The sequence below is a fragment of the Durio zibethinus genome, chromosome 1, assembly GCF_047325235.1.
Source record: "Durio zibethinus cultivar Kanyao isolate XHJ-2024 chromosome 1, ASM4732523v1, whole genome shotgun sequence".
Taxonomy (NCBI): Eukaryota; Viridiplantae; Streptophyta; class Magnoliopsida; order Malvales; family Malvaceae; genus Durio; species Durio zibethinus.
The window spans coordinates 583,051-608,493 of NC_143162.1; the positions used below are offsets into that span (position 1 = coordinate 583,051).

At 30.2% G+C, this 25,443-nt stretch overlaps 4 protein-coding genes across 7 annotated transcripts; 2 read left to right on the forward strand and 2 right to left on the reverse strand.

Moving 5' to 3' along the window:
* Positions 1 to 16: 16 nt before the first annotated feature.
* LOC111311495 (uncharacterized) lies at positions 17 to 1,704 on the reverse strand. 2 transcript variants are annotated; one of them, XM_022910910.2, is made up of 2 exons: positions 1,559 to 1,704; positions 17 to 946 (listed from the first exon to the last, which is right to left on the reverse strand). In XM_022910910.2, exons 1-2 carry the CDS (start codon positions 1,573 to 1,575, stop codon positions 172 to 174), a joined length of 792 nt encoding a protein of 263 aa, XP_022766645.2. In that variant the 5' UTR covers positions 1,576 to 1,704; the 3' UTR covers positions 17 to 171. The 2 variants fall into 2 exon arrangements, with proteins under 2 accessions (XP_022766645.2, XP_022766647.2); XM_022910912.2 differs by having other exon boundaries at positions 17 to 857; positions 1,559 to 1,684.
* A 9,158-nt stretch (positions 1,705 to 10,862) lies between these two features.
* LOC111311496 (xylan glycosyltransferase MUCI21-like) lies at positions 10,863 to 13,585 on the forward strand. Its single transcript, XM_022910913.2, has 3 exons — positions 10,863 to 11,642; positions 11,735 to 11,812; positions 11,970 to 13,585. The coding sequence occupies exons 1-3, from the start codon at positions 11,441 to 11,443 to the stop codon at positions 13,280 to 13,282; spliced, it is 1,593 nt and encodes a 530-aa protein (XP_022766648.2). The 5' UTR covers positions 10,863 to 11,440; the 3' UTR covers positions 13,283 to 13,585.
* A 2,621-nt stretch (positions 13,586 to 16,206) lies between these two features.
* LOC111311498 (agamous-like MADS-box protein AGL18) lies at positions 16,207 to 18,934 on the forward strand. Its single transcript, XM_022910917.2, has 8 exons — positions 16,207 to 16,503; positions 16,862 to 16,937; positions 17,119 to 17,183; positions 17,517 to 17,616; positions 18,105 to 18,146; positions 18,321 to 18,362; positions 18,470 to 18,633; positions 18,732 to 18,934. The coding sequence occupies exons 1-8, from the start codon at positions 16,322 to 16,324 to the stop codon at positions 18,817 to 18,819; spliced, it is 759 nt and encodes a 252-aa protein (XP_022766652.1). The 5' UTR covers positions 16,207 to 16,321; the 3' UTR covers positions 18,820 to 18,934.
* LOC111311497 (thioredoxin reductase NTRC-like) lies at positions 18,480 to 24,957 on the reverse strand. Of its 3 annotated transcripts, none has more exons than XM_022910915.2 (11): positions 24,647 to 24,957; positions 24,093 to 24,300; positions 23,883 to 23,988; positions 23,179 to 23,444; positions 22,174 to 22,453; positions 20,607 to 20,714; positions 20,383 to 20,469; positions 20,164 to 20,268; positions 19,794 to 19,924; positions 19,539 to 19,609; positions 18,480 to 18,966 (listed from the first exon to the last, which is right to left on the reverse strand). In XM_022910915.2, the coding sequence occupies exons 1-10, from the start codon at positions 24,849 to 24,851 to the stop codon at positions 19,549 to 19,551; spliced, it is 1,557 nt and encodes a 518-aa protein (XP_022766650.2). In that variant the 5' UTR covers positions 24,852 to 24,957; the 3' UTR covers positions 18,480 to 18,966; positions 19,539 to 19,548. The 3 variants fall into 3 exon arrangements, 2 of the variants coding, with proteins under 2 accessions (XP_022766650.2, XP_022766649.2); XR_002692638.2 differs by having other exon boundaries at positions 18,830 to 18,966; positions 19,487 to 19,609; XM_022910914.2 differs by lacking the exon at positions 18,480 to 18,966 and having other exon boundaries at positions 19,330 to 19,609.
* Between the last annotated feature and the right edge of the window lie 486 nt (positions 24,958 to 25,443).

Consider the following 25,443-nt stretch of genomic DNA (forward strand, 5'->3'; position numbering starts at 1 on the left):
CAATAATAGGGCATGATTGTGTATCTAAATTTTTTTTATCCTTAAATCCAAAATTCAAACATTTTAAAAGAGATGAAAGTACATTGACAACATACAGGTTGTCCTAAAAATCTGGGGGAACATGCATTGCTGGCTGGCAACACATACAAAGTGTATCCTGTTTTTGCCTCTTTATTGCCTTGATCTTGACTCAGCCCGTCGAGCTTCATCTGGTGTTGAAGGAAACAGCTCCACATACCGGGAACCTATTGTCATCTTGTCCTTGGACATTGCTCTTTTTGCCTCCTCCACAGAAGCAAACTCCACATATGCCTCTCCAGTAGCTTTCCCATCAGGGCGGCATGCAATGTGTATCCTGTCTTCCATGATCTTGAAGTCTCCAAAGAATTCAACAATTTCAGGTTTCTTTACTGAGAAGGGAAGACCACGCATCTTCAGTATCTCGGTGTATTCCATTTGATCCTTATCGTTGTACCTCTTTCCTCGAGATGGTGGACTTCCATGGAAATCGTTATCATAAATTCCTTCATAATTCACCTCCGCAGCCACAGCATGGTAATAATCCTGCCTCTTGCACCTGAATACTTCCACATAGCGGCGTCCCATATTTTGTCGATCTCTTTGCAAAGCAAAATCAACCTGCATGGACCCTGCAAAGAGAACAAAGGCCTCTCCAGAGAACCTTCCATTCTTGTTGACCAGCAAAACGTCCACAATGTCCAGTCCAGCAAAGAATTTGAAAATATCAATATCAGTGCAGTTGAAAGGGAGACCCCTGAGGCGTACCACAGGAAAGGGAGGTGGCTGGTAGCCACCACCATAACTGTAAGGTTGATAGCTGCTCATACCGCTGCTCACTGCGAAGCAGGGATTTGATTCCATCATTCTTTGTCTCTTTGAGCCGACCTCGTACCCGTCCGAAACCCCCCCGCTCCCCAACATTGCCCTTCAATTATCCATACCCAAAAAGCAAAAAACAAACAAAAATCCCCCACTAAACCTGTTAATAAAGCCAAACCCAACCCACACATCCCGAACACCTAATTTCTTAAATTCCTATATTTATATATATTCATGAACCCTACTTAAAACAATAAACATGAAATAAAATAAATCATTTGGTAAAGTCAAACCATGTGGCATTGGTTATTCTTGCGAATAGTTTGGTTTATAAATAACAGAGTTCTATCTTTACATTACTCAAACAGTCTCATTACCAGCATAAAGACAAAGAATCAATCTCACACCAAATGCAATCATGCTATAAATTAATTTAAGTTTCCATACTTTTGTCATTCATTTTCATATTACTTTTGAAATTAGTTCTTAGTATAAAACTAACTGAAAATAATAAATTGCAATCTAAGCCACCGAATATAGAAAATGAAGAAATTCAGTTCAAAACTCAATTTGGGGTATATATTTTGCTATTATTATCTCCAATTTATTTTAGTTACTTTTTCATGCCCAATACAAAATCAGAGAAGAGAAAACCCTAATTCCATTCAAGAACAAGAACCAAGATAAAAAATTGAAATTAGCGTTTTGATGAACTTACCCTCTGGGTCCGAACATCGCGTCGTTAGTGTTTGAGACCTTCGATTGTTGGCAGAAATTGCAGCAACTTGGGGGAGGGAAAGGAAGGCCCTTGAATGCCCCAGCCAAGTTTTGATTGCTACTGGTCGTTTCACCGCAAGTACATAACTTTCCTTCGATCCAAAGTCAAGTCCACGGACCACCGCTCGATGCAGATGGCGTTTTATGTACTTGGGCTTTTATGAACTTGGGCTCAATCCGAAGTAACGCAGTTACTCCGTTTTGCACTTTTGCTCCTATTTGAAAAAAAATAGAAAATCTCAATTTAATGGTATCATTGCATAAAAAAAAATATAGGATGATTCAATAATGTACAATGATAAATTTAATTGGTTTAGTTTGTAATCCTTATTAAAAAAATAATTATCCTAAATTTTATAAAAATATAAAAATAATTTCAAAAAAAATTTATCGTGATAATAAAAATATCCGAAGATCGAATATTTATTGATTTTATATGATTTTTTTTAGTACTTAGGCTTAAATATTATGCACATATTTAATTTGTATGAATTCTATTTAGGTATAAGTTTAATTATTGCATTTTGCTTTAAGAAGCAAAATGCAAAGGAAAAAAGAAAAGAAAATGAAAACACTTAAATACAAGAACAAAAGTTAAGAATTGAAAAAGGAATTGAATTCCATGGGAAAATTTTTATATTGTTGTTATTTGTTAATCAGTAAACATATTTTATATTCTTACATACCAATTTAAGTCCTTTAGATGAATGGTTTTTGAAATGATATCAAATTATCCAAAACATAATCCTAATTTTTTTTCATGTTTTATTTCCACTTTATTCACACCTACATTGCGCAACGAGTCTATACTTTTTTTAAGTAAATAATATCACATATTAATTTAAATTTTTAAAATAAATATTATAAATAATTATTAAATTTTTAATGAAATATTATATCGGTCTCCCGATACCAAAAAATCACTTGTTTATCCTCAAATGTGTAAACTCGGAATGTGAAAATCATAATTTTTAATTTTATATGGTCTAATTTTATACGAAAAATATCATCTTTAAATATTGATACAAGCCAACTATAGATTGATAGTTAAAAAAAAAATAAGGGGTTTGCCTTTGTACATGCAATGGTAATTCTGCATGAAATGGAGGCACGTGACTTTGTCCTTGTTTGCGGGTGGTCCTGCTCCTAGGAAGAAAGATGTAGAAAATGGATAATTTGGATATAATTATTTTTTTTTCTTTGATTTCAGTCCTGCCACTGCCACTGCCACTGCAAATTTGCTGTTTCCTCTAAACGTTCGAATTCTATAGACTATTGCATTCTATTGCTGATCCAACCTCTGAATCTCCTACCCCGAGGCACTCCTGTTTTCTTGTGTACCAGCTCAATTACAAACTTATTTAATAATAATAATAACGCATAACAAGCTGTTCAATTGATAAGTTTCTCTACCTCATTGGTAATTGTTTTTGGGTTTGATATTGAGTAATAATCTTGGTCCAGCTCATGAATTTGTTCATCTTAATTAAAACAATGCTTTTAGATTTGAATGTTGTTTGTGCTTTTTTATTAATATCCAATACATAATTTTCATGAGATACGGGATATTTTATTTTGATTTAAAATTTTAATAATTTATTTGTTTCGTTTTTTTTATCATAAAAGTGTTTAATAATATAATGTTATTCTCAAGTAAAATTAAAAAAAAAAAATAGAAAGAGAAGACGAGATGAAAAAAAAAAAAAAAAACTTTCTCATGTAAAAACAAAAAAAAAATTTTAAAAAAACCTCCAATATATTAAATTTGCTGAGATGTGCCATTGATTAAAAAAAATCTCGAAGAATTTGAAAAAGAGTGAGGTAAAGTTGAATAAGATTTGCAAGCCAACCAAATCTAAACAAGCAAGCTAAAACTAAAAATATGCCACCCTTTCAATTGGCCTTGAGTCTAACAGATAAAGCATGATGTAAGATCAGCCATTTAAAAACAAAAGGCTCATAAAATCTTACGTTTCAAGTTTTCGTAAGTGAATTTGATTTAATTTTATATAAATTTATTTAATTATATATTGATCGTCATTGGTTTGAGGTAACATAATTTGGAAATGACTTATTTGGGTATTTTTCATAAAATAATTAATTCCTCACTACCTTACCTTTCGCAGATTCAATCATTATTGTGAATTTAAGTGTAAGCTTATTTGCTTGTCAATAATAGAATACTTTAGGCATGTCCGTAATTTTGCTTTAATCAAATTAATAAATCAAACTGAATTAATTTGATAATCCAATTGGCAACTGATATTATTTCAATTTCAATCCATAATTAAAAAAATTATATATGAGAATGAAACAACTTATTTAGTATAAAATTAAAATATATATATTTTTAACTATTAATTTCAATAAACTAAGAGATAAGTGATATAAGTAAAAAATTAAAAAAAAATAATTTTCTCCTTTAAATATATTGAATCAATGATTAAAAATTTTATTTTTTTATTTTATATAATTTTTTTAATAAATAAATACATACATATATACATACATTCATATATATATATATATATATATATATGCACACTATACCTAATGGAATTCCCCCTCCCATCATTATCTTTGCTCTTTAATAAAAATTCAACCAAAGCTGACATTTGATTCACTTGATTGTGAGTTAATTCTATCCACAGATAATTAATTTCAAAAATAAAAATTTTCTTTGCATGATATCATATGATACAACTTTCAAAATTTTACAACAACGATGTTTATTTATATAATTGTTATAAAGAATTCAATGTGGCACATTTGTCAAATTTGCATATTAATTTTTTAAATAAAATTTGGCATAATAACATTGGATGGTTGTTAAAATCATTTTACCATTAAGTTTTCAAAATGCGACATTGAGTGCTACCCACACTTAAATATATTCGAATTCACATACCTGTCAATGTCATCATTATCATCTTCCTCTATCTCAATTAAAACTCTTGTGAGATTTTTTATTAAAAATAATTTAATAAAAAATTAAAAATTTAACTCATTTGATTTAATTTTTTTTAAAAATATTTTTATTTTAAGATTATTATTTTTTATATAAAAATTGAATAAAAATTTGAAAATTCAAATCAATATAATAACAAATATAATTGTTGTAGAAATCAAATATTCAACATTTGAAATAATTTAAATAAATATTTTTATTAAAAATTCCTACAAAATTTTAATTGTTCAATTAAATTTAATTAAAATTTTGTATAAATACTATTTTTAATTAAAATTTCATTGAATTTTAACAATCTATTGATTTAAATTTTTAAATTTTATTTCATTTTATTGTTTTTAATGAAGAATGTCACAAATTTGATCTAAAAACTTTACTCAAGTACTCTCCTTCCTTCATTTCCTTTATTTAAATTTTGGATTTTTAATACTCCAAATTTATTCCATTTTCTCTTAAGCTTCAACTTTAAATGCTTGAAGTTAAAAGTAACAAGATGATTAAAAAGTTCCATCAAATTTGGATGTGTTAAAATTAAAAAAAAAAAAAAAAAAGAACAAAATTTCTAAGATTTTTTTCTCTTCTCTTCTGATTTTTTTCTACATGTGGAGTACATTATTTGTTATTCAATCAACATTGTTTCAAGTTTATTATTTAATCGGCGATTTGTTTTTATGGTTGATTCCAATTTATTAGCTAGTATGAATAAAAATTAACTGAATTCAATAAATAAATTTTATTATATATGAGTCCATGTTAGTGCTATATATCAACTCAGTCTTCGCTAATATAATTAAGGATAGAATCACATTATTTTCGAGAATCATGATGTTACATATGAGTCCATGTTTTCTATGGAAAAAATCATTTCAAAGTAGAAAATTAATGCTAGGTAATTGACTAATACTATAGCAAGTGGAAATTAAATTGAAAATAACATTTGTGGTATATATCTTTTGAAACTTTCAAAGACATTTGTAGTGGAGTAAATTGACTGATGTTATGACAAATTATTAATTTATATAATCACTTTTAAAGTATGATATTTAATATATTTAGATTTTGATTCTTGATTCTTGTAATTACTTTTTTTTTATTTTTAAATTACAATGTCTTTTATATAAAAAAATACTATCAAAGAAGTTAATCTCAAGAACTAAACACTAACCATCGAACAAGTTAATCTCAAAAACCCCTAACATCATTATTTTAAAAATCAAGATGAAGAAATCCAACAAAAATAAAAATCAATCCAAAAATCACTAAAGACAAAATTTAGCCTAAAAATCCATAGAAAAATAAATTAATCAAATAGAAATTTTAAATTTTTGTGAAAAATTTTATAGAAAAAGAAAATGAGAAGATAAAAAACATTAACAAAAAATTATCTTAGCTAAAAAAAAATAAAAATGTCAACAACCACATACCATCTAAAACCACCATAAGAAACCATAGATTTGAGATTTTCAAAAACTCTTTCTTTTCCTCATAATAAAAATCTAAAAAAAAAACTAAAAAATATGAAATTAATGAGTTTTAAATAAAAAATATTAAAAGATACATTAAGTAATATATATGGAGTATATATTAAAACATACATAAAGTAAAATTTATTTAAATAAAAAATTTACTCCCGCAATAATACACTAACAAAAAATTCTAAAAAGAGCAAGTACTTTTAAAATAATTACCTTCATTATTATTATTATTATTATTATTATTATTATTATTATTATTATTTAAAATTATTTTTAGTTTTCTATAAATATTAAAAAATATTGTAGGCAACATTTTAATTGTTAATTTGCTACCTTTTCCAATAGAGAAAAGCATACAACCATTACAATGAATGAATAAGTGAATTCACATGCACATTTACACATGCCAATCAAAATAAAATGAATTATATTCTTATAATTATTCAATCATCAAGTTGTCTAAGAAAATGATTATTGGTTTTGTGTTTTTTTTTTTCCTTTGCTTGAAATGTGTGATCAGTTGCAGATATCACCTGCCAAATCCAGAGTATCAAAAGGTAACCCTAGCTCTTGTGATAATCCACTTCCAAATGTGTAAGCCACCAGTTAAGTTTTCAAAATGCCACAGTGAGTGCTACCCACACTTAAATGTATTCAAATTCACTTACCTGTCAATATCATCATCATCATCATCCTCTATCCCAGTCAAAACTCTCGTGAGATTTTTTATTAAAAATAATTTAATAAAAAATTAAAAATTTAACTCATTTGATTTAATTATTTTAAAAAATAATATCTAGTAAATCTAAATTTTAAAATTTTATTTTTATTTTAAGATTATGATTTCTTTTATATAAAAATTGAAAAAAAATTAAAAATTCAAATCTATATACTAACAAATATAATTGTTATATAAATCAAATATTCAACATTTGAAATAATTTAAATAAATATTTTTATTAAAAATTCCGACAAAATTTTCATTGTTCAATTAAATTTAATTAAAATTTTGTATAAATATTATTTTTTAATTAATTTTCATTGAATTTTAACAATCTATTGATTTAGATTTTTAAATTTTATTTCATTCTATTGTTTTAACGAAAAATATCACAAATTTAACCTAAAAACTTTACCCGAGTTCTCTCCCTCTTTCTTTTTCTTTATTTAAATTTTGGATTTTTGATGCTTCAAATTTATTCCATTTTCTCTTAAGCTTCAACTTCAAATGCTTGATTAAAAAACTCGATCAATTTTGGATGCGTTAAATTAAAAAGAAAAAAAAAATTTTTTTCTAAGTTTTTTTTTTCTCTTCTCTTCTGATTTTTTTTCTACATGTGAAGTAAATTATTTGTTATTCAATCAACATTGTTTCAAGTTTATTTTTTAATTCGCAATTTATTTTTATGGTTGATTCCAATTTATTAGCTAGTATGAATAAGAATTAACTGAATTCAATAAATAAATTTTATTATATATGAGTCCATATTAGTGCTATATATCAACTCGTCTTGGCTAATATAATTAAGAATAGAAACACATTATTTTCGAGAATCATGATGTTACATATGAGTCCATATTTTTTAATGGCAAAAATCATTTCAAAGTAGAAAATTAATGCTAGGCAATTGACTAAAACCAGATTATAGCAAGTGGAAATTAATTTGAAAATAACATTTGTGGTATATATCTTTTGAAACTCCCAAAGACAGTTATAGTGGAATAAATTGACTAAAGTTATGATAAATTATTAATTTATATAATTATTTTAAAAAAATGATATCTAATATATTTGAATTTTGATCCTCAGTTTCAGCAATTACTTTCTTTATTTTTAACTTACGACCTTTTTTATATAAAAAAAATAAATACTATCTAAGAAGTTAATCTCAATAACTAAATATTAACCGGGGAACATGTTAATCTCAAAACCCCTATCACTAACCATCATTATTTTAAAAATTAAGATGAAAAAATCCAACAAAAATAAAAATCAACCCAAAAAATCACTAAAAATAAAACTCAGTCGAAAAATCCATCGAAAAATAAACTAATCAAATAGCAATTTTAAATTTTTGTGAAAAGATTTATAGAAAAAGAAAATGAGAAAATAAAAAACATTAACAAAAAATTATCAAAACTAAAAAAAAAAAATCAACAACCACATGCCATCTAAAACCACCACAAGAAACCATAGATTTGAGATTTTCAAAAACTTTCTCTTTTCCTTATAATAAAAATCTAAAAAAAAAACTAAAAAATGCGAAATTAGTGAGTTTAAATAAAAAATATTAAAAGATATATAAAGTAATATATATGGATTATATATTAAAATATACATAAATAAAAATTATTTAAATAAACAATTTACTCCCACAATAATACTCTAACAAAAAAAAATCTAAAAAGAGCAAGTACTTTAAAATAATTACCTTTATTATTATTATTATTATTATTATTATTATTATTATTATTTAATTTAAAATTATTTTTTAGTTTTTTTTTTTATAAATATTCAAAAAATGGTGGGTAACATTTTAATTGTAAATTTGCTACCTTTTCCAATAGAGAAAAGCATACAACCATTACAATGAATGAATAAGTGGATTCACATGCACATTTACACATGCCAATCAAAATAAAATGAATTACATTCTTATAATTATTCAATCATCAAGTTGTATAAGAAAATGATTATTGGTTTTGCATTTTTTTTTCCTTTGCTTGAAAAATGTGATCAGTTGCAGATATCACCTGCCTAATCTAGAGTATCAAAAGGTAACCCTAGCTCTTGTGATAATCCATATCCAAATGTGTAAGCCACCAGTTAAGCTAATTATTTATTGTTAAAATATTTGCAAACCAGACTGCATGCTATACATTCAAAAGCTTTTTCAATTATCTTAGGTTGATAATACTACTATTAATTTTTTAATTTCCCCTTCATCATGTAATTATTTTGAGCTTATAAATAATTCACTATAAAATATTATGTATAAATTAGCAAAGCCACATGAAACTCTTCACATACCATATAAATATAAATATATAAAAATAAATATATATTGATATAAATTACAAGAAATCATAACTTGAGAATAAAGAAATGGATTATAATTATTGATATTTGAATCTCAAAGTTGCTGAAATCCAATTATTAAAGATAATTATATAAATAAATTGAACTAAATTTTAAATTCAAATGCATGCCATATATATTAAAAAGAAATGAATATTAGTAAAATTTACAATTAGAAGCAAATGGGTGCTTGACCTTGTAGTTTTTCCTTTGTTTGATCAGGGATAAAACATTGGTCTACATCCTTACATCTCCAAAGGAATCATAGGTTATCCATCTTTTGAACCGAATAAATAAATAAAATAAAATAAATAGGCAGCCACCAGCCATATGATTAATTAGTAAAATAATGCAAAACAGTAGTTATTGGCTAATAATGCAAGTTTTTTTTCCCCTTAAACAATTTTTAATATAACCAATGATGCATTGTAAAATTTAAATAAAAATTAGAAAATCCAAATACTAAGAAAATAGCTTGTTCTTCCTCCATTCTCTTTAATTGCTTTTTGAATATGTAGAAATTTATTAAATATATATATTTCCTGTTTAAAAAGTTTCACTTAATTTTTTTATATTTATAACAGTTAAAATTTAAACTTTAATTATTGAAACTAAAAATTTAATATTTTATCAACAAAATACGTAATTATTGAGCAAATTTGATTTAACTTTTAAATATTGATAAATTATATAACCGAACATGTGATTTAATGTTAAATGTATATGTTCTTAATTCAAAGAACTAAAATTGAATTTTTCTTTTTCAAATAAAAATGTAAACAGCCATTATTATTAGTTTGACTTCCAAAACATTAATGAATTTGAACGTATACAAAACAATAATGAGTTCAATTAATTTGACTTGGTTTAGATTAATTTTATACTTCAAAATAAACGAATTAGAGTTGTACTGAACAATATGGTTCGATTCCTAAGCATAATATGGTTGGAATGTCATCCATATCCAAAAATGAATTTATAATTCTATAAATTGTGACCAATTATAATTTTAGTTTTAACTAACCAAAAATGGCATCTTTATACGTTCAGATTTCACTCTCAATATAATCTGTTAATTTCGGTTTTTTATTTAACAAACAAAATATTTAAATACTACTGAAATTATTAAATTGCTGGCTTTTGTTTAAAAACAAAATTGACAATTGTGCAGCTTTGGCAGGCGCGTGATGTTGAAGGCAAACACTGTTTTTGAACGTTGAAAAACAACCCAGTCAAAAAAAAACAAAAACACTCATTTCGTTCTTAAATTATTATATTTTTTTAATATGATATTTAAACAAAAAAATTTTAATTAGATATTTTAATTTTATTTTCATGTATTAAATTATTTTAATTTTTTAATATGGGTAGAATAATGTTAATGTTGTATTTAAAAATAAAAATAAATAATAAATGATTGTTATATGATTTAAAATATGATTATTATATATTATTTTTAAAAAATAAAATAATTTTAAAATAAATTTTAAAAAATATTTTTAAATAATACATAACAATCGAATCTTAAATTATATAGTATTTATGTTAATATTTAAATATTATATTAATATTATTTAATGATGTTAAAAATTAAAATAGTTGTATATGTATATATGAAAAAAAAAGTTAGATATTTGAGCCAACAGAGAACGAGACCAAGCAAGTCTTTCTCAGTTCACAAATCACAAACATTAATGGTTGGTAGATTGTACAATCTACACGCAATTCTGATTTGACTTCCCAAAACCCAAAAAGTACAACCCTCCACTTCAAACCCGCTGAATTGATTTAGCCTACTTTGACAGGTTTTTTTCCTTTTGTCCTTTCGTTTTTAAAATTATTAAAGAAAAGAAGAAAAACAACCCCAGAAACTCCCTTCTTCTCCTTCTTCTTCTTCTTCTACTTAAGCAAGGCTGCAGTCGACAAAAGCTTGCTTAAATTGTAACAGGGCAGCTCATATAAATATCTCTCTTTTTCTGCCATCTTTCCATTACAACTTTCTTTTCTTTTATTATCTCACTCTCAAAAAGGAAAAAAAAAAAAAAAACCAAAAGAGAGCTTCCCCAAAGCTGAGAAACTCAGACATATGCACAATTGCTTCTCTCTCTTTTAAAAACGTTGTGTTTGTTTCTTTCTTGAAACTGGGGTTTTAGTTCTCAACCAGCCAACCGTACTTAGCCTAGAAAGCAAGCTCCTTTCTCTCTCTTTTGTTGTTGGCTTGAGTAGTGCACTTAAAAGCTGATCAAACAGGAGCATTGAAAGCCAAAAAAAGGAAAAAGAATTGGGCTTTGAACATAAGGAATGGTGCGCTATCAGCGTTATAATCAGTTGAAAAAGGGTGGAGATGAAGAAGCAGGGACCATTGTTCTTGTTTGGACAAACCCTGGTTACTGCAGGAGAAGGAGGCCTAAACTTTTCTCGTTCCTCATGCTTTCTCTTCTCTCTTGTAGCTTCTTATTGGCTCCTCACTTCTTTAGTTCTTATTTTGCTTTATCTCATCTCTGTAAGCTCTTCTCTTCCCTGGTTTTTGCTCACTTTCCTCTGTTTTTGTCTCCGTTTCTGCGTTTTGAGTTCTCATATATGTTTCTTTTGTAGATTCATTTGGTGTGCAAAATGAAGGCCTTCCCGGTGATAGGGATGTAAATACTCCTCTTTGCTCTTCAATCTCTAATGGTTAGTAGTATGTCTTCCAGCCTTGCTTGAAATACAAGATTGAACTATAGGAGTGTATGTTATTATTTGATTTATTTTTAATTGAATCATATACATTTCCAATGTCCCCAACCGTTTAGTTGAATCTGATGGTTCTTCTTGGGCTAAATACATACAGGTACAATTTGCTGTGACAGAAGCCATTTTCGTTCTGATATTTGTTTTATGAAGGGTGACATAAGAACACACTCTTCCTCCTCTTCAGTATTCCTTTATTCACCAAAAAGCAGCAACGGTTTCATCAATTATGTTTCAAGGATGGTTGATGATGGAGAAGAAGAAGAAGATGATGAACTTCAACATGAAAAGATCAAACCTTATACCCGAAAATGGGAAACAAGTGTGATGGACACCGTTCATGAATTGGACCTTATCTTAAAGAGAGAGAATTCGGGTGTTCGCCATCCTTGTGATGTGATTCATAATGTTCCAGCTGTTATCTTCTCAACTGGAGGCTATACCGGCAACGTTTATCATGAGTTTAATGATGGGTTCATACCTTTATACATCACTTCACAGCATTTTAACAAGAAGGTTGTGTTTGTCATTCTTGAATATCATAATTGGTGGGTTATGAAGTATGGTGACATCCTTTCACGTCTCTCGGATTATCCAACAATAGACTTTAGTGGAGACCATCGAACCCATTGCTTCACTGAGGCAATTGTTGGTCTGAGGATCCATGATGAGCTCACTGTGGACTCTTCATTGATGAGAAGCAATAAGAGTATCGTTGATTTTCGGAATCTTCTTGATAGAGCTTACTGGCCTAGAATTAGAGGTTTGATTCGGGTTGAGGAACGAGAAGCACAAGAGAAGAAAATCTCCTTACGTCCAACATCAGGGTCTGCATTAGATATTGGAAAAAAGGTGAAACACCAAGCAAGTAGACCAAAATTGGTTATCTTGTCTCGAAATGGTTCTAGAGCTATAACTAATGAGAACATTTTGGTGAAAGCAGCTGAGAAAATTGGGTTCCAGGTTCATGTTCTGAGGCCTGAACGAACAACAGAATTAGCAAAGATTTATAGGACACTTAATTCAAGTGATGTCATGATTGGCGTCCATGGTGCTGCTATGACTCATTTTCTGTTCATGAAACCTGGCTCTGTTTTTGTTCAAGTTATTCCCCTAGGAACAGACTGGGCAGCTGAGACATACTATGGGGAGCCCGCAAGGAAGCTTGGTTTGAAATATATTGGCTACAAAATCACGACTAGAGAGAGCTCATTGTTTGATGAATATGATAAAGATGATCCTGTTCTAAGAAATCCTTCGAGTATAACTGAAAAAGGTTGGGAATACACTAAGAAGGTCTATCTTGAAGGGCAAACTGTAAAATTAGACCTGAGAAGATTTCAGAAGCGGCTGGTTCGTGCTTATGACTATATCACTAGAATCCACGGACAATCTTATCTCCATTCACAGTAATTCTCATTATGTAACATAATTGAAATGTGATTATTACTTATTCTTTACACTTCATTATTATTTGATTTATTTGATCATAATTTGTAAACCTTCGTTTGTAGAGATTACCCCTTCTTCTACTTGTCTGTTTTGTACAGCTGGCACCACAAACCATGACAAATAAACTTCATTTTGGTAAACGCTAATCGGCCATTCATGAGTTGCAACCTCTCTTTCATATTCTGTAAAACTTTCGTACTTCATATTGTTTAGCCTAATGAAATTTTATACCAATTATTTGTATATATTGACTAAAATATTTACAGCTTGGCAACTATGTGTTTGCTTTTAAGGCTTTGGTTTCAGGGAATTTACTCCTTGTTATAAATTGCTGATACTTGTTCAGATTTCATCCATTAAATAATGGGTTACTCTCTTATTTCTTCTGCCAATTTTTATGTCCTTCCTCTCGTGGTATCAATTGGCATCGCAAATCATCTTGTCTGATATTTAGGCCAGGAAGGTAGCATTTGTGACACCTGCTATGTTTTTGACTATAAATTTCTTTAACTAGTGCATGTGGTTTGCTTCCGTTGCATTTCCTGTATTTGACTCTTCTGCAATCCTTGATTTTTACGGCACATGGTTTGCATCAGTTTGGTCTAAGACCTGAAGCTGAAACTCCAAGGTAGCCAAACATGGAGTTTTTGGCTCTTTCCCTGTTATAGTAAGCCAAATTTGTTGTTTAGGGTTGCTCTCTCCCCATCTTGATTCAAGATGTGGGTATCCAATTCTTTATCTGTTTGGTTTTCAGATCTCATGGAAAAAGGGGAAACTCAAATGGTCCTACTCCAACTATGGTCTCTGTCAAGGGATTGTCATTTTCCATGTCAAGATTTGCACATGAAAATTATTGTATGAAACAAACAAAAGTTAATCCGGGTACAATGGAGGGCAAGCCTAAAGGTCTAAAAATTTCCAATTTAGTTAATAAAAAAGTGATTAGTTTAAAAAAAATGACCATTTTAATAGCTAACAATTACTGGTAAAAACAGAATAAAACATCCTTTTTGGTATTCTTCAATTCTTCCATGTAAGGTCTAAGCCAAAACAATTCTCCCTAGTGATCCAACCAAAATAGAACACAAGATATGAATCAGATAGGAGGATTTAATTTTGCACTTCCAAAGTCTGACAAACCTAGAGCTCGTTCCAAAATTTTAAATGTGAGCAGTACTGTCATGATATTATAAAGCGTGAAGGAACCATTAAGCTCAAAGAGAAAAAAGGTTGTCAGGCAAGTTCAGGATTCAGGCCAAAAATATCTTAAGGTCAAAAAACTGCTCCTGAGTAATGAGAAAACAGGCCGGGTTTTGCAACAATGATCAGCTGTGAATCAGTTTGACATACAAAGATCAGCCTGCCTCGGCTGACATTCTATTATTTCCTATATATGTTCTCACGCTGATAGCTGACTTGCTCTGGACGTTCTAAAAATGTCAGCAAGTCAGTATTGCTTCGGGTCAAAGCATCAATGGAGCCTTGCAATATTCAACCATTTGAAATCATGCCTCGAAAACTTTGCCTTTAATATATCATTTTTTGGACACTGTTAAGTGAATTGCCTACGCACTGCTTCTTTAGCGGTGAATGGTGACTTCAAATCATTTGACATTGACTCTCCTGAGAGTTGACTTGAGTTCTAACGTACGTGTTCTTCTGTAATTTTATGCAGAGATGTTCAGATTTGAGCACAGTCAAGAAGCATGCTATTTGCTGATAATTTACTAGCATCATCAAATCATTCTATGCTAAATTAAGGTTTTTCACGCACATAACTGTATACAATATTAGACACCAAGAGGATCTAACTCATAGAATCAATCAAAGTCCCTTAGTTATTCCAATGCCCGACACTCATTATCAAAATCTTTCTTTTAATTACCTTTTGAGTAATATAAAGAAAATATATGAAAATTTAATTTGGATACTCAAATTAATGGACAATTTGGGTAGCATATATATATATATATATGCAAATGGATTTTTCTAGGGTGAATATGGTCATTTTGAATAAGAGCTAATAATAGTATCATGGGGATACGATTTCTTAATTTCCTACTTACCTTGGAATGGAACCTCAATTAATAGGTGGGATAATTGCCTTATTAAATTTGGAGAAATTGAGAAATTAAGAAATTCTAAGAATGGTTGGAAACAAAATTATTGGGGGATATCGCTATTTCCACATATATCTATATTTATTCCATACTTATCCAACAAAAGCCAAAACCATTGGGAGACCTTGCCCTCCAAGATTTACTAACTATAGGAGCTTCTCATTCATAATTATTGCCACAAATTTAGCAAGGATGTGTTTGGAAACAGCTTTTATGAAAGGAAAATTAATAACAATATAGTTTTTTTTTTTTTTATTTCATTTGCATTTAAACAAAACCCATTTAAAATTTTAATTAAAAAAATTATTTTTTGAATAAATCTCAAAAGCAACTGCAAATTTCACATGCTCAACCTACTTTTGGAAAGAAGTATGTGTGGTATGATCAAATGAATAGAGATATAGTATCAATGAATTATAAACTTGTCATGCATGTCATCAAATTAATATTAATTATTATTAAAGATTTTAAATTTTTTTAGTAAGATGTATAAAAAATTAAAAAATAAAAATTCTATCTTCGTTTTACTAGTATCAAAAATTGAAAAATATGAAAAAAAAAAAAAAGAAGCAAAAGAAACCTAAACAACAATGAAATCCATTTTGAGTAAAATGCCAAACACAGCGACTCCTATAATAATTAGAGTTCCATATTTGGAGAATTGCTAGATATAGTATCCCATCTGTCACCTTTCTACTCTTTATACACTTTCCTTCATTATTTGTCCCTTGGAATCCAATTCCATTTAACAAACGTTGTTCTATATAAACATCACTGCTTTCTTTTCTGTGTTTTAATCAACATTGCTTTGAAAAACAAATAAAGAAAAGATAGAAATTTAGGGTTGTTTTTTTTCCTGAGGGAAAAGAAAGAAGAAGAGATGGGTAGAGGGAAGATTGAGATAAAAAAGATTGAGAACTTGAATAGCAGGCAAGTAACGTTCTCAAAGCGACGTAATGGGTTGTTGAAGAAGGCTAGAGAGTTGTCTATTTTGTGTGATGCAGAGGTTGGAGTCATTATTTTCTCTAGCACTGGCAAAGTTTATCAATGGTCTAGCACCAGGTACGTACGTAAACCTTGTAGGTTTTAACTATTTTTTTTATTTTTATATGATTTTTTAACAAATGAAAACAGGGTTTTTAACTGATTTCTAATGTATTTTGTATGGGAGACAAAGTTGGAGAGAAGAAAGAAAGAAAGAAAAAAAAAAGATAAACCCTTGGACTGGAAAACCACTAAAAATGGAAAAAATTGGAAAACCACTTTTTTTGTCTGTTTTTCGGCTACCAGAAAAAAAGGCTGAGGCTAACTTGACCTAAATTTTCATGGGCTAATGCCCAAATATTGTTGGACCAGACATGTACTTAAAGTCCCAAAATGAATTGGATTTTGTTTTTGTTTTTGTTTCCTATCAATGTAGCATGGAACACACTCTTTTAAGATACAACAAAGGCATGGGAGTGGATCAGTCCCCTTCTGTTGAACGAAAGGCAGAGGTATGCCACATTCTTACAATTTTTCTTTGCATTTACAGTGTAGCTCTCATGAAAGTTTTGGAAGACGAACAAGACTTAAAATGTTGCATTGCATCCACACATTTTTTTTAATTTACATACCTTTTGCTATGAATAATAATCACATTTAGATTCGGGTTTTTGTCATTGGATAAATAAGCAGAGCTCGCAACCAGTTGATGTGAACACCCTGAAAGAGGAGTACTTAAGGCTACGTGCGGCATACATGTAAGTCATTTCCATTATATTATTTGCCAATTATATAACCATGGGAATGGTGGTGAAAGAGAAGGAAATATTCCAAAGATAACCTTGTAGTAGCAGATATGAAAATGATGTCCCATTAATTATTTTTTTTAGTTTAAAATGACAAGGAATTAGAATGATATTGATGACAGGAATATCACATTTTCTTCCTTTTTATGTTCTCAAGGGAAATGTTAATGAAGGAAAATTTGTTTCTCTTGAGTAATTCAGTTGCCATACAATAAGTTGAAAAATGCATGAATCTAGAGCATGTACATCAATATTCCATTATCTAATATCAGCTCTGATTTGCAGGCGACTTAATGGTAAGGAGCTGGACGGTCTGAGTTTCAAAGAACTGCAACAGCTGGAGCATCAGTTAAATGAAGGGATGTTATCAGTTAAGGAACAAAAGGTACTGAACAATATTAATATTCCATCTTACTGCACTCTTTTTCCCTTTAAATGCTGCCAATCACTAGCAACTTCAAATTATAAGTTGCGCTATATTTATTTTTTTCATAAATATTGTAGACAATTTTCTCCTTATCTTTAATGCTTGGACATGAACTGCTTGTTTGGTTAATTTTTTCCTCCGTCAGCAGCCAACACATCATGCTTATTGTTCTTGATGATTCAATATTTGGTCAGAAATGCTATACATACATACATACATACATACATATATACATATATTGACTCGTAAGAGTATTTTTGATAACTCTATCGTACAAACAGAAATTTAAATCCATTTCATACAAATAAATACTACTAATATTTATCTCATATCTTGTGCTCAATTCAGAGCCTGATTGTGGGCTATTACTTTATCTTAAACATAGCCTAAATTGTAATCTGTAAAGCTATGCTCAAAGCCCTTAAACTGAGGATTTACTTTTGCAGGAGCAAATTCTACTGGAGCAGCTTAAAAGATCCAGACTACAGGTAAATTGTAATTTCATTTAGGAGTTTGGGACTTTTGACAAAAGGCGAATGACTGCAGAAAAAGCAATTAAAACTTTAAAAACCTGCTCTTATGCGAGGACAAAGGATCATATGTTTAGCAATTAAATAATTGTAATTGACACTCTCTTCTCTGATTTAATATTTTATTTTCAGGAGCAGAAGGCTATTCTGGAGAATGAGACTCTACGTAAACAGGTAGACCATAGAATCAACTGTCATATGTATTAAAAAGGCAGTTTGATATTAAGGTTTTCAAATTTGTAATATTATATTTTCCCTAATTATGTATTTGCTCCACTAAGGTTGAGGAACTGAGACAAAACAAAAGCTCAAATTTGCTTGAATTCAATCCGCTGCAAATAAGATTTTCCCCCACTAGTTCAAAGCCTGATTATAGTTGTGATTCAGAGGATGAGGATGATGACAACGGTGACAATGATCACTCAGACACTTCCCTGCACTTGGGGTATGCTAGAAATTGTCATTCACATTTTCTTTGAACATTTATCCATTTCTTGCTCATTACAATATCATCATGTGACTGATACTTTCATTGCTTCTCAGGTTGACTTCAGATGTTGGCCGCAAGAGGAAAGTGGCAAAGATTGAACCTGTCAGCAATGATTCAGGTAGTCAAGTGGCCTCAGAGTGATTTGTTTGTATTGACAATTTAGCATTTATCCCTTTGTAATGTCAAAGCCCTCCAGTTTCAATTTGTTCATACAGTTAATCATCTCTTTAGGCAATTAGATATTTATTGGTGCTCATGGTTGCATATCCATATCTGATCATATTGCACCTTAATTGAAAAAAATAAAAATATATTAGTACGATAGAACAATTTGCACTGTGATATGCAAATTAAATAAATCAATCATACCTTAATTGAAAATAATAATAATAATAGTATAAAAATTCTATATAAAACCTACAATAATACGGATGGATATAAAATATTTATTTTTATAAATAAAAGGAAAAAATTTTACAAGAGGTAGCCTCTAGATTCGACACATGTAAAATCTATATCTGATTTGATTCAATTTAAAATTAATTCAACGATTTTAATTTATTATAATATTTATAAAAATATTATTTTTTAATATAAATTATATCTTAATTATATATAAATATAATATATTTATTAAGTTAATCTCTTAAATTAAGATATTAAATAATAAATTTATTAATATAATATATATGTATATAAATATAAAATTAAATAAATAATAATATATATTTTTTGAAAAAATAGAATATATAGGCAGCACTTGCCACTTTATTAGCAGTTTCTAAATTGAAGGCACTGTTCAACTAACTTTTCAGAAGGAACAAAACTGAATCACAAATGATGATAGCCAAAGAATGCACCATAATACTCTCATTTATTCGCTTCAATGACTTCTCTGTACTCTCCCTTCATTTTGACCCCTGATACAGTCCTGCATAACCAGCATAAAAGGGTTGGTGGCAGGCAACAACTAACAACCTTGGACACTGTAACTTTTTATCTGTCATGCATGTCTTTTGCGACATGCCATATCACCAATGAACTATATAAAACAAGTTCATTTTGCACATATGTGAAAAGATAGAAGAACAGAAATAAGAACAAGATTAGCCAACCTGAGCATCTCTTTATTTTTGAAAAACTGCACGCATGGGGTGCCCATGATTCCAGCAGCTTCAGCAATTTCTGGATCTTCCTCGATATCAATTTCAACAAAATGTACGTTCTGATCAAATTCATCGATCACCTGTAAATAGAGAAATTTAGCAAGAGATAAGCACAAGAAGTCGTTTAATATAATAGTAAATACAATATAGAAACCTTGTTTGGATATTTACACAAGCTTAGTGGTCTATTCTATGTAACCCAGAAGCCTGAAACATATAAAGCCATATCCAAATCACAGTCGAAGACCAACCAAGTCATATTAATTGGACTCTGGAAGCTAAGTAGCATGCAGCATTGAAACAATTAACACTAACATACCTTGCTAAGAATTGGCTTCAAAGTTCGACATGGACCACAAGTTGGTGCAGTATACAACACACATATAAGCCTCGGACTCTCATGGTACAACTTCCGTAGAGCATACTGGAATAGATAAAAGAAACACAGGTTTAGAGGTAAGACTATTTGGAAAACCAAAAGCAGGAAGATTTTGTACATCAACTTTAAAAAATTTATATAAGACAATTAGATACAAACCTGGCCCTTATGTTTTGTGAGTGTAATGTCAAAACCTGCTTGAACATCTCTATCTGCCAGTTCCTTCTTAACCTCTTCAGTTTGAGGCTGTAATATGAAAGTTCATGAAGAAGATTAATAAAAGCATGTGTGAATTCGAAAGGTGCTTAGTAAATAAACAGCTTAGACACAAGGTAAATCACCAAATAATGGCCAGAGTTGGCATTTGTTAGAAAGACAAATACCTGATGAAACTCAACAAGGATATCATTTCTAACTAGATATCGTTCAACGGATAAAGCTGCAATGCATCCAGATCCAGCAGCAGTTATGGCTTGTCTCCACTCATGGTCCTGTTAAATGAAATGACCAATGGAGTTACAAGATAAATTCATTATAATACAGACTTTTCCAAAGATGTGAAGTCATATGATGGTTTGAATTTATGCGACAAGTCAAGAATTGTTGTTTCATGTAACAAGAAGATGCACCTACGCATTAAAGAACTGACTAATTCTCATTTTCATATTTAGACACTGTCAAAAGAAAAGATGTCATCTTAAATGCTTAAATCTATGTTTCTTTGACACTTATGTTTTCAACATGTTCCGTGCAAATAATTGACACCTCAAAGTGAGTATGGTGTCGAATATGTGTATGGCAGGATGACTCCAAATTAGGGGAAAACTTAGGAAAATTTATACATGCTCATGTTGGACAAATGCCCATGCCCGTCATTTATCCTAACTAACAGAAAACATAGATTACAAATTATGGTTCCAACAACAAATATAACAGAAGCTCCATCCTACACCTAAAAATTATTTTTCTCCAACCGTAATACTATTATAATCTGACATACATGACAGAAAGAGGCACATTCCAGAAATCATATACACCAAGAAAGATAAAAGGACCTTAACACGATTCCTATAGATGACATGATTAAGCAATGATACCAAATTATCCGAATTCTGGAAGAAATTTTAAGTGCAACAAACCTTTTGGCCAAAACTAATATTTTGGTATGAGGAATCTTTTGACATAACTTTATACTATAAATATTCACCCAACTTGATGGTATTTGACTATGATCAAATCCAAATTACTCACAATTTCTTTATTATAAAAATTAGAACTTTATGTTACTATTACTTTCACAAATCCGTAATCAAAGAGTTGTTCCAATTCATGGGAGCCAATATCTCAATTTAATTTTATCATTTTGACTACTAGATTAGCTTGACACTTGTTCAAATTGGCATTTCTCCAAAAAATCCCACTCAATAGCCAAGTGATCATAAGGTTTACCAAATATAACGCACTATACTACACTATAATCCTCTGGTGCAGGATTAGAAGAGAGAAATGTATACCTAAAATTTGACTCATTGAGTTCATAACTGGTTTGACTCTCCTCAAATGGTGATGAACAAGATGGCAAATATTCATTCTCTCACTATTATAATTGGTCACTCTTGCCCACCAACAACCCAAAATCAGCATATGAGAGCATACACTAGCTTTTTAAACAGCTGAAGTTGATATATTCCATTATCACTTTTCTTGTTCTAATGTTTCCTTTCATGTAACTATTTTAACTGATGCTAGAGCAATGATTAGATTCTTCAGATGCTCGTACCATAGTATTATGAATAATTCCAAACACAAGTGTTTATATTGACTGATTAATTTTTGAAAGGCTAATGAGACCATGCCATGAATTCTGGTGCTGACACAGATCTCAAGGAATTTAGGAAATGCAATGTTTGCTGACTGTTCCCAAACTAATACGAGATAGAGGGAGATTACCTGCACATCTCCCGCTCCAAATACACCTTCAACAGAAGTTTTAGCAGTGCCCTCCTCAACTAGCACATATCCTGAGCTGTCAAGTTTGACTTGACCTTGCAACAGCTCACTATTTGGTGAATGTCCTATACCATAAAACAAGCCCTTTGCCTCAAGCACAGATTCCTCCCCTGTATCAACTCTTCTGGTTAATATGCCCGACATTTGACCTTTTGTATTGCTAACAACGTCCACAGTCTCTGTATTGAAGTGCAAGGTGATATTTGGATTGTTGTAAACTCTGAAACATTCGCGATAAGTAACCTGTTAAACAAACATTCAGGGAGTTGAAAACTTGACATACAAATTGTTCATTAGTACACAATGCACCACAATCATGATAGTAATTAGAATCATCATGAGAAATTTCAGCTAGCACTATGCAACTGACGTAAATTAAATTTAAATGAAAGAACAGAAGGTGATATAAAATGCAGACAGTCACCACAAGTTCCATTAAAGCAAAGCCTTATGCATTCAGATAATTCACTTGATAAATTTCAAATAGTATAGAATGAAAATTTCACAAAAAATATGATGGAATAGCTCAATAAATTGCATGACATATTCTAGACCAAGCAAAAGTGTACTGATAAAAGTTAAAACTGCAGAAACCTCCTATAGGAGGATTAACTAAACTGAGTGAAGATCATGATTTGCACATCCTCGAACATATACAACTTATGCAAGCAAATGCACAACATATGGGTTGATATGAAGTAATAAAAATCCGAACAAAAGAGAAAACCTAGAAGTATAAAAGATTCAATAACACCATGTAAGATATAGAATGAAAGGAAAAAGGTTAAGTACAAGCTTCCAGAACTTTTGAAATGATATCTCACAAGCAGATATTACTGCCTTCCATAAACATTACATATACATGCAAGCAATTTGAATTATTAAAGCATAGTGTAAAATATTGGCCATAAAATTTTAAACAAAATACGAGTTTGTCAAACTCACCTATCTTGCATTGCCTTTGATGCTCTTAATTGGTCCTTACGAACAAGCAAGTGAACATGCCGAGCATATTTGGTTAAGTATAATGCTTCCTCAGTAGCTGTATCACCTCCTCCAACCACAGCAAGTACTTGTCCTTTAAACAATGGCGATGCTCCATCACAAATTGCACAAGCACTAATTCCCCTACTCCAAAATTCATCTTCACGGGGTAACCTGAGCCTTTTTGCCGTAGCTCCCGTAGCAAAAATTACACTATGACACTTAACCTGAAATACAAATGTAAGGAACAAATTTGAATAAAGAATAAGCACCACAAAAAGTTTATTCAAGGGCCAATAAATACAGAGCCCCTAAAAATTCAACATAGTAACAAAGTAAACGGTAAAAAAACACTAAACATAACCCTCTTTTTGGAGACAGTAGAATCACGTCATTGAATAACTGCCTCACATGGGCACCATAACAAGCAAGAAAAGTTTTCTACTCATATGGTGTTCCAAAGGAAAAAGCTGGTATCACATTGACCAGCATTAAATTCAGCCAGAAAATTAATTATTTGAGTCTTACAAGGGGTCATTATTTGGCATAATGACGCAATTCAAGTCAAAGCATCTATTTTGAAATATGTTAAGATAATTCACTATTCTAATAATTTTAACCACTTCAACATAACAATGGAGTAGCCAAAAAAATTATTACAACACCTCACGTTCAGTACTCCGTATTGTAAAAGGACTGGTTTTAACATCAATGTGTTCCACATCTTCTTGGAACAATTCTGCTCCCCAACGCTCAGCTTGTTGTCGCATCCTAGTCAAAACATGATCAAGATTCTATTGTGTAATTATTTTAGTTGAAAATGTAGTTGTCCATAAAAATAACAGAAGACAAGCTTTCATCCTTCTTTTAACTACCTATCCATCAAATCTGGACCAGTTATTCCATCAGGAAAACCAGGGAAGTTCTCCACTTCAGTGGTAGTCATCAACTGGCCACCAGAAACACCACCTACTTGATATCCCTCAAACACTACAGGCTTCAAATTGGCACGAGCTGCATATATTGCTGCCGTATATCCAGCAGGACCTGAACCTATGATCACCACATTCTCCACTGATTTAGCTGCAAGGTGAAAGACGAAATCGTTACTCAATGCCTTCAAAAGTCATTTGGCTGCAAACACCAAGACAAACATAGCCCTGAACCTGCCTCTAATCTAGCTCAAAGTAAGAGGTTAAAACGACTTAACCCATGCCAGTCACAAATTACACTTGTTCTGAACTTAAGTTCCGCTTGATTGTTAGTCCCACTAATTGCTTTTTGCTTTCTTAAAAATTACTAAAAAGTAAAAGCAAAGAGTAAAAAGTGAAATGATAATTAAATTTGAGCCAATGAGGCCTTGGCTCATTAAAATTCATATTAAAATGCAAACAAAATATAAAATAGTGAAAAAGAGAAAGAGAGAGACCTGGAGCGGAGTGGGGTTCGACAGAGGCCTTGGGGCGGATAGAGAGGGGACGGAGACGCGTGGAGGGAGAGTGAAAACGGAGGGCGCGTGGAGGGAAAGAGTAGTAGAAGAAGAAAGGGTATGAGAGAGTGGACATAGGAAGACGGTGGGTGGAAGGAGTGCGGGGGAATGGGATTCCGATTCTTATGTTGGGAGAGACAGCCATTGGATTTCAGACCATATAAAAAATAATACTGTTGTTTTTTATGTAAGAAAAAAGAAAGAGAAAAACCATAGCCAAAGCCAAAGCCAAAGCCAAAGCCAGTTATTACTTGCTGACAGCACTTAGTAATGGAGTTCTCTTGTGTCAAGGTAAGGCTGCTGTCTTCGGGGTTATCCCTAGCCTCATGCCTTCCAGATAAGGATTATTTCTTTTTTTTTTTTCTTTTTTGTCTTTTATAACAATTTTTTTTCTTCTTACTTTCTCAACTAACTTATTTTTTATGTAATTTTTTATGTACCCAAAAATGTAAGAATATGGGATATTAAGTTTTTTTTTTTCTAAAATTTGAATTTTTTACATATTATATGTCATTATTTCTTTTTTTCATTTTTTTTAATTCCAATTATTTAGCACATCTTTTACGTATTTTATATTAAAAAAATAAATTTTTATGCATTTGATTTAACCATTTTTTTTTACTCTTTTTAAGATATACGTTGTAGATATCAGTACAATATATATTTTTAGAAATTAATATTTAAAAATTAGTATATTAATACTTTTGTACTATTTTTTGGTAAGAATATATTTTATT